Here is a 9,371-nt window from a genome sequence, read left to right as displayed (position 1 = left end):
AAAACTAAAACAAATCGCACAGACGAAATGTGACAACAGTGCTCATACCAACTTGGATCTCCAAATAACTGCAAACAAAATCATTGGATCATAACTGAATGGAGTTTTGGGGACACCGGGCATTAGATTAATGAAGGTGTAAGTCATAGAACATGGGACGTCTAATGGAGCGGTAAGCACTAAAATCATAGGCAAGATTTTTCTTTAATTCTGTCCAAACACAAAAACAAGAGTTCAACACCAGCTTTGTTCAACATTTCGCAGTTCAGACAACAAGCCAGTGCCAAGGACAAATTGAAATTTTCAACATTGGCTAAAAACCAGAACGATCCATAAACAATAGTCACTAAGTTTTCCACACTGCAACTGTATCTAACAGCCAAGCACTCAGCTTATTTTCTAGTAACACAAGAAAAATTATGGAGTCTTCCACCAAAAAAAAAAAAATAATAATAAGACACTCCTTCGACAAGGAAGATGACCTCAGAACCTGTGTTCCAACTTTTCCTTCTCCTGGTAGTTCTGCACATACCTACATGTTTTACAAGACAAGGAAAGCAAGAGAATCTGATTAGCTAGAACTAATAAAAAGAACAATTAAGAAACAAGCAATGAAACAAAGTGCAAACATGAGGTTACAAAGTAAAACACTTTATAGACAGAAATACCTCCAGCTCAGTATTGGATATAGTTTCCATTAGGGTTAAAAGCGAGCCAAGCCGCTTGTGAGCTCATATAACAAAGGAGCGAGCTCAAGCTTTGAAATGAGGCTCGCGAGCCAGCTCGATTATAAGGTCCATGAGCTCAATCTAAAGCTTACCTATCAAACTTGAGCCTAAAACAAGCCGCAAATATATTTTTTTATTGTAAATCAAGCCCGAGTCAAGTCAAGCTCAATTTTTTCTAAAGAGATGAACTCAAAGTTGACCTTCAAAGCTAGAGCTAGGCTAAAGCTCAAGTCTTTAACTAATGAGCTGGGCTTGTTAGTTGACCAAAATAAATATAGGACTATTTAATAAATTAAATACATATACACCCGGAGTATAATCCTAGGATTCTCCAGAATATCATCAACCATTTCTCATTATTAACTGATGAAAAAGGCACCTGAAGCAAGAGAATAGAAATAGAAACATGCAACTCTCAATCAATGCACACAAGTATTCATAAACACTTCCAAATTTCTAATGCGCTTAATCTACAAATTTTTATGCCTAACCACAATAGGCATATCAAAATCCAAGATTATCGTACAAGTTTCTAATAGATGAGACATGATAATTAGGATTCAAAAAAAAAAAAAAAAAAAAAAAAAAAAAAAAAAAAAAAAAAAAAAAAAAAAAAAAAAGAGAAGAATAGAAAACTTTTGGCAGATCCCTGGAAAATCTTTTCCCCATAACCAACCTTAACCATGCAAATGCTTGCTGAGCCTGAGCTTAACATAAACCTTATAAAAAATGCCAATTATTCACAAAAACATAAAACAGCAATATAGCAAAGAATAAGGGTAATTATTTGATTGTGACATTTTTATGCAGATGTAAACTCGAGGAGAAGCAGCAAAAACTCATAATAATCTTTATTACCAGTTCGAGAACCCACCAATCAAAACCCAAAATTGATAATCGTTTAACATAGAATGAATGATGCATATATTTGATGATACAATAATTAGTGTTTCATATAAAAAAACAAGGCATAAATTCGATACATCAATCAGTCTTAATGGTTTTGTCTTCTACTATTCATAAATCCAAATAAACGGGGGAAATTAGGGTTTTCATATGAGAAACAATATCGCAGATAAAATTAGAGAGAGAGAGAGAGAGAGAGTGTAGAGTGAATACGTGTAGGTGCCGATGAGAGGGGTGAGAAGGAGGGTGGCGCTGATCCAGTTCTCTGACACCTTGTGATGGATCTTGTTAGGCAGATCCTTCCATAAACCAGGCATTATCTTCTGCTGAAATGGCGAAAGAGCGTAAACCACCGCCTTCATTCTTACTGGTTGTTTCCCCATCTCTCCTTTCTTCTTAGGGTTCCTTCGATTGACGCTGTTCTTCAGCAAAACCCACCTCTACTTCTTCCTTTTCGTTTTTCTTTTTCATGTAAATAAATTTTTTCTTTATATTAATAGCCATGAAAATTTGACCATTTCATATTCCTGTTATATGAAGCCCATTGGGCCATGGCCCGATTAATTTCTCTTAAAATTCAATAATCATGTTGAAATTTATAGATAAAATTTAGTTACTATAAATAAAAAAATTAAATTGATTTTAATCAATGTTTGATGAAGATTAATTATGTTGTAGATGTCATAGTTTAAACTCTAAGGCCTGTTTGTTTACTTGGAATCGAATAGCAAAGTATGAGAAATGAAATGACTAATATAGGGAATGGAAATGATAATTTGATTACCATTAATAGTGTTTGGAAATGGAAATAATTAGGAATAGAAATATCAAGATACCTTAGAATGAGAAATACTATTAGATTATTGCTTTTTCATTATAGGAGTTTTTTTTTTCTTTTCTTCACTCTCACAATGTAAAGTTGTAAACCCACGCGCTATGTAAAAAATCAAAAGTAAGTAATAATTAGTAAAAAAAAATTGTCCCTAATATTTTTCTTCCTTATCACTTTATTCTATAAAATAATCCTTACACGTCAGGATAATATTTAGGTATTAAAAAATTAATTGTTCTAGTATTGTCAATATTATTCTATTTTACCAATTCACTTTATCAAACTCTGAAAAATATTATATTATCACATTTGTTCTTAAATATATCACATTTGTGGTTTCAAAAAGTAATAAATTAATTTTTTCCGTGTTTGCCTTTTTTATATGACCAATAATTATTACTTCAATTTAATAGTTTTCTTGGAGAATTAATATTAAACTAAGAATAATATAGTCATTTTATTCAATAATTTATTGTAACTTAGACAAATTTAATAATTTCCTCAAAGAACATGAAATTCCAAACGTGACAAATATTATGAAATAGAATTAGAATTAGAAATGCTACAATGGTTGATCCATCTATTAGTAAATATCCTTATAGATTCAAACTCTTAGAACCTTTCCCTCATTGAGGGTAAAAAGAATTAAGATTGTCAATGGACAATACAAGAGTGTTTTAGTAACATAATATAGCTGGCTCAGATGTATGGCTAATAATAATAATAATAATTATTATTATTATTATTTATTACAAAAATATCTATCCTTCTAGCCTTCTAAAATTATTAGACTAATAATATTTTAGAAATAAAAGTAAATAAATTTATAATTTTTTAATATGTTCCAACCTTAAAAAATTTATTTACAAATAAATTCTATCTGAAATTCATACACAAGTAGCATGGCCAAAGGCAAGTTCTGGAACAGGCTTAACCGGTTCCTCGCCAGCACAATCTGATGGCCCTGATGCCCCTAACTGGAAAGGGGCAACCATTTAAACCTAAGTCTTTTTTCGAACAAAAGCTCTTGCCAGAATCTGGTTTTGGAGTGCCACAAACTGATAACTACTATAAGAAAAATAATCTTTCCAAGAGAAGAATTCACAATTTCTGAAAGACTGGAAGTCATCTATGAAAAAAGTTTCTTGATTTCACTGTTGGCATATATTACAGGCTATTTCAACAAAAAAGTTCATGTTAATTACAGAACAAATTTAATAATTGTTAATACTTGTACACCTGCAAGCAATTATATGGAGAGAAGTTACAACAAATGAATTTTCTATTTCCTTTCCCTTGTTAATGTTTATGTTACCCAATAAATAGCCAGGGTTGAACTACCAGCAATTTTGCAAATCACTTCTTTTGCAGCTATACAGGATTGACATATAATGATAAGCAATAAATGGTAATAATAATAATATTAATAATAATAATAATAATAATCAAGAGTTTTTTAGATAAACCAGTGAGTAGATTGGATCGTGAAGTACTATTGACCGGTTTTGGCACGCTTCATTCCACTTGAAGTGAAAGGTGAAATGCTACCACTTGGTCGAGGGCTTTCTTCCCTATAGTTTGAATTCAACATTGCTAATTCTCTTAGCTGTTGCCTCTTATAGATATCCTGTGACTCATCCTGCAAATTGAAAGTTGGAGAAAAGTAAATGCCTTGGAAGGCAAGTCAATGATTTTTTAATGAAGGAAAGGGACCATCTACCAATACATATTAATACGGGAGGAGTACAGAAGATACCCTGAAAACCCTTACTTAATGCCTTGAGTATAAAAGGGTTCAACCATACTATGGATTAGCATGCCAGTCAAATTGATGCAATTGCGTGATGAGCAGAAGAAATGCTCTAGAGTGCAATATTTCAAATTGGTCCGATCTGGTCTTTGTCATTAATGGTTTGGTTCATTTTTGGAAAAAAAAAATATGAAAACAAAATTTTTTATTAGGTTTGATTTGGTTTGAAAATCACTCTAAACCAAACCAAACCATATTGTGCACACCCCTTAGCATGACGAGTAAGCAAAGGGGACATCCAATGCATGCGATCTGACATTGATAGCATTATCCTCTGAGGAATCCAACACAATGGTGGTCAGCACAACTCAGCAGGATATAAGGAAGAATTAACCATCATAATTTGCAATTTGATCGGGATAACAAGACAAAATGATAAAAAAAAAAGTCGAAGAATGACACAGAGAGAGCCAAATTTGTAAAATGAAACTATCATATAAGATAAATATAATAGTAGCATCCCCAATGCATTAGATGGTAAATAAAATTCAGAGAAAGGATGAGGATGGTAGTTATACCACAGGTTTAAGAAGTTCTTCAATGATCTCCTGTGCTTGTCTCAACTGCATGTCAATAATATTGACAGGTAGTTCACCCTCAATTAAGATGTGCAGTGGATCACTCAGATGCTCATATCCTGGTCTTCCCCTTAATGATTCTTCCTTTAAAAATAAAACAGAGTAAAGGAAAAATCTATTTTAGACATTGGCATACCAAACAGACAGCAGAAAAAAAGAAGAGTGAAAATAAATCGGCAAATAATCAAGCTGCACATGTTGACTGGTGAGAAATTACATGGTGTAAATTGATCAAATCAACTGAATAAGCTAAGAAGTAAAAGAATTCAAATCTTCAATCACAAATTCTTGGAATGGGAATTGTTGACTGGATTCACAAGAAATATATTACCTTTTCTGGGTCTTTTATTGAACCTTTTCCTCTGATATAGACACGACAGCCTGTAGAAGCTTCTACTCGTTTCAAGGAATTGCCCCTAGGGCCCAGAAGTCGGCCTACAAAGTTGAACTAAACTCCCAAACAAATCAAATATTATGTTACTTTTGAATTCCATATTGTAAGAAATCCAAAAATTGCAGAAATTATATATAAATACAAGGATAACAATTTAATGCATCACAAATAGAATAGCTCACATTTGGATAGCTATCAACAGGAATATCCAAACGCAAAATTTTCTTCACAATATAGGCACTTGGGCTTGCTGGTGCTGCTTGCCAGTCCATATTGATTCCCTGTGATCCTAATCTCTGTCACATAAATAAGATAAAGTCATACTACTGTAACTGGTAGTTCGGTACTGAAATTGGAAAGGGGAAAAAAGGAGCCAGGAGATCAAGAAAACATGAAGCAAAGTTCAGGTCTTTGAGTAATATGCAAGACAAACTTTACAATTACAGACGACTACTAGCAGTAATTTGGTTTGACCAGGTACCCATATTGAGGTGGTTATTAATGGGAAAAAGAGTAATGACTGGATATTCAATGGCAGAAAGCCAGAAATTAAAAAATTTTGACCAATTTAAGAATACTCATGCACAAAGCAAAATCAAACATGCTTGACATTCAAAACAGAGGTTCCTGATGACAAAAAAGTAGAAAGAATTTTTCTTCTGTAGCTTTCTAAGACAAACAATAACATAAGAACAAAACTTTGCTCGAACTAGATGCCTAGGACTTTTTGAAAGGCTTGAACTTGAAACTGAACTGGCTTTTGCCAGAGAAGAGAATAACTTATCCCTGCTTCAAACCTGCTGTGGTCTAGATGAGTTAGTAAGGCACAATAGTAAGCAAGTATATCTAATCAAAGAAAATTGATATTGTACATTTCATATCTGCTTCGTTTTTTTTATTTTAGACATCAAATTATTTCCATTTCATGCGTATAAATTTTCTAGGATAGAATAAGTAAGTGAATGTGAACCAAAATTGTTATTTTGCAAAAAGACAAGCAAATACAAACAGGAATACAAAACTAAGAGACTGTATTCCAATTAGTTCCAAAAACTTACTTCATTTTGCAGGCCATTCCACCCAAGGAAGCCCGTTCCTCTATTATTTGGCAGTATATCTGAAGAAGCCATAAGGTTTAAGCTTCCGCGTTGTGGTCTATCAAAGTCGCTCAACCCCTGGTTGGGGAGCATTCCAGAAACTCGCAATATCTCTGTTCAACACAAAATAGCAATGTACTTAATTTGTCCTTTTTAGTTCTTCAAAAAAAATAAATAAATAAAAAAGAAGTTTATGAACTATTTTCCTTGTGAAAACATATCCAGAACTAAGAGGTGGAGAAGATGTGTGGAAACAAGTGTAAACAGGTACGTGAAATCCGGTGTAAACTACAAATAGAACTCAAATAAACTGGAGAGTTATTACAATACTCATCAACGTTATCCAACAACACCTGTTAAAGATAAAAAAAAATGCGTAATTTGAGAGGTTATACCACATTGAGTAGTGATATGATATCCGTTGTAGACAATGTCTCTACAAAATATGTTCTGCCATAGTAGCAAACTACAGAGGAGGACTTATGTTACACAAAAGTTGATTCACTACACTTTAAGCCACAAAATTAACAATATTCACCAAAATTAAGCACTCTGGGCTATTGCACAATGATTAGAAGTAATTTCTAATCCTGAAAACTGAATTACTTATCTACTCTAGATCTTGATATGCTGGAACTGTGACAACTGAACTCTCAACGGATAAACAAGCTAGTCAAACCTCTTCTTGCCCATTACTCATTTAACCGAAAAGAAACCATATACTCATCCAAGGTTCCTAAAATATTCAAAGGAATGCTTTGGTTGACAACGTAATGTTATAATATGTTATGCTATTTTGTTCTCAATGTCATTAAGCAGATACCCATCAATGGCATCAAACAAAAGATACTAGTGATTGATCTAAATATACAGATTCCTTCATTAAGTAGTAGCATTGTCAATACATATTGTTGAGCAATGCACACATAAAAGGTTCAAGAAAACTCTTTGCTAAAGCTTTGAAAAAATGATAATTGATAAATTGAATGCAGTATATATCATTGCACAACTCAAGCAGTCAAATTTTACAGGAGAAGATGACATATCCAGTTCTAATTTAGTACCCACTCAATACAACTTAAAAATAACAACACAGCAAAAGTTCAGGTTTTTCTTTTTATCATTCTCAAATACAAAGAAGAGAAAATAGGATTAAACACACACAAAACCAAAACTATAAATAGGAAATGAAACAAACGTACAGGGAAAATATAGATCGAAATTAAAACCTAAAAAAATAAACCTTGATTCAAAAGTCGGCTACATATAGGTAGGACTCGAGCAAAGGGTCCAAGCTTCTGGTGCTCTTCTAAAAGCTCTGTCAAATACTGACCACTGAAAAATACAAGAAAATACAAAATAAAAAAAGAAAACAGATTCAATCAAAAACCATATAAATTTTTTTTTCTTGGAAAATTCATAATTTTTATATTAGCTACCTTTCGACATCAGGGGTTGTTCTTATATGCGGTGATAGAGTTCTTGCAGGTGAAAAATTTTGTGCATATAAGCCTGACATGAATATGGGCTTGAAAGAAATAGAAAAAACAAACAGAAAAAAAAAAAAGCCAAGAGAAGAAGTAGGAGAAGAAGAAAGTGGAAAAGTGAGTTAAGGTAAGGGAAGGGAAGAGCTGCCTCTACTGTTGTGTGAAAGGGAAAAGAAAGGGAGAGAGGGGAAAAAAAATTAATAAATGGTGGGTGCAAAATGAAGAGTGGGCTTTTTTGTGGTGCAGTAATGGTGGGGTTTAAATATGGGAGCGGGGTTTTAATGGTGCTTTGTTTGCCTTTTGTTGGCCTTTGGCCATTCTTTGTCGTAGAAATTCTTTTTTACAGGTAACCATATACAAATGGTTACCCATATGAGACAGGAGGAGACGATGGATGGAAAGAAATAGAAGGAAAGAAACAAGGGAGGAAAGAAAATTTTAGTCAAAATATAAAAATTTAAATTTTTAATCAATTTCAATATTAATGTTCAAAAATTATATGACATCTCTTGTTAAAAACAAACTTTAACTATTCTTTCTCCTCCCATAATCTGTATCCAGTTTTAAATTTGCACATAAATTAAAAAAATTTAATTAATATAAACTATAATTTTTACTTCGAATATACTCTTAAATTATATTCATAAAATTAAATGAATATAATTAAATTATTTTTTAAACTAGTCAAACATTCGATCAAATAGAATTTTATTGAAAGATTAGATATCGATATGTTAATTTTGTTTATATCAAGATTTAATTAATGTGAATATAGTAGTTTAATTATTATATTTATTAAATAAGAGTAAAATAGAAAAATTCAAATATTATTCACTGTTAAAATAATAAAACAATGGATGGAAAAGGAAAATAATAAAAATTATGAGAACAGATGGATTATTATTATTATTATTATTATTAAATACTGAAAATTAAAAGGCATGTTATGTAAAAAAGAAAAAGGCAAGAAAATTTCTTTGAAAATAGAAAATCTCATTTTGATTCAATAAAGAAAAAGTCAATTTAAGTATTTGATTCTTCATACCAGGCATTGCAAATTCTATCAACTATAATGACGGATTTTAACTTTTTCAAAGAAGGAATTGAATTAATCCAGTTTAAATTGATTTAGATTTTTTCTTTTATGAAATGATTTATTCTAATTGAAAATTGAATAATTATAATTCTCATGTTTTTCAAATTGTTTCAGTCTAGTTTGAATCGGAAACAATCTTTAAATATTTATTCTTAGTGCCCCATTTATACACCAAAGAGCAATTATAAATAACTGTTTCAATTCAAGCGATGATATTTCTGATCATGCAAAGAAGAAAATATAAAATAATAATATTTTTTAAAAAACACTTTTTTATTGGGTTTATTTATGAGACCATTAGTGGCGGATCCACTTAATAAAAACCCGAGTCAATTGATCTCTCTTTCTTTTTAGAATTTTCTAATTATTCAAGTCTATTTGTTTATATTTATTCATAAAATCAATTTATTTATGCTTTTTACTCGATTTTTGGCAAAAAAAAT

At 31.5% G+C, this 9,371-nt stretch overlaps 2 protein-coding genes across 2 annotated transcripts; both read right to left on the bottom strand.

Annotated features, from left to right (window-relative positions):
• Positions 1-185: 185 nt before the first annotated feature.
• LOC105638601 (cytochrome b-c1 complex subunit 8) lies at positions 186-2,115 on the bottom strand. Its single transcript, XM_012222432.4, has 2 exons — positions 1,848-2,115; positions 186-532 (listed from the first exon to the last, which is right to left on the bottom strand). The coding sequence occupies exons 1-2, from the start codon at positions 2,015-2,017 to the stop codon at positions 484-486; spliced, it is 219 nt and encodes a 72-aa protein (XP_012077822.1). The 5' UTR covers positions 2,018-2,115; the 3' UTR covers positions 186-483.
• A 1,481-nt stretch (positions 2,116-3,596) lies between these two features.
• LOC105638591 (KH domain-containing protein SPIN1) lies at positions 3,597-8,185 on the bottom strand. Its single transcript, XM_012222419.4, has 7 exons — positions 7,785-8,185; positions 7,589-7,680; positions 6,307-6,458; positions 5,431-5,544; positions 5,186-5,302; positions 4,795-4,938; positions 3,597-4,105 (listed from the first exon to the last, which is right to left on the bottom strand). The coding sequence occupies exons 1-7, from the start codon at positions 7,862-7,864 to the stop codon at positions 3,959-3,961; spliced, it is 846 nt and encodes a 281-aa protein (XP_012077809.1). The 5' UTR covers positions 7,865-8,185; the 3' UTR covers positions 3,597-3,958.
• Positions 8,186-9,371: the final 1,186 nt, after the last annotated feature.

The sequence above is a fragment of the Jatropha curcas genome, chromosome 9 (genome assembly GCF_041381405.1).
Source record: "Jatropha curcas cultivar XTBG-Jc1 chromosome 9, XTBG_Jcur_1.0, whole genome shotgun sequence".
Classification (NCBI taxonomy): domain Eukaryota; kingdom Viridiplantae; phylum Streptophyta; class Magnoliopsida; order Malpighiales; family Euphorbiaceae; genus Jatropha; species Jatropha curcas.
Note: the sequence above shows the minus strand (reverse complement) of the source record. Positions and strands in the feature narration are given on the sequence as shown.

Excerpts from the sequence above, each read along its gene's own strand:
- LOC105638601 (XM_012222432.4), bottom strand. The coding sequence starts at position 2,017 with ATGGGGAAACAACCAGTAAGAATGAAGGCGGTGGTTTACGCTCTTTCG. Across the intron at positions 533-1,847 it reads CCTCTCATCGGCACCTACAC|GTATGTGCAGAACTACCAGG; the intron begins GTATTCACTCTA and ends TAAAACATGTAG.
- LOC105638591 (XM_012222419.4), bottom strand. The coding sequence starts at position 7,864 with ATGTCAGGCTTATATGCACAAAATTTTTCACCTGCAAGAACTCTATCA. Across the intron at positions 5,545-6,306 it reads GGAATGGCCTGCAAAATGAA|AGATTAGGATCACAGGGAAT; the intron begins GTAAGTTTTTGG and ends TTTATGTGACAG. Across the intron at positions 4,106-4,794 it reads AAGAACTTCTTAAACCTGTG|GATGAGTCACAGGATATCTA; the intron begins GTATAACTACCA and ends TTCAATTTGCAG.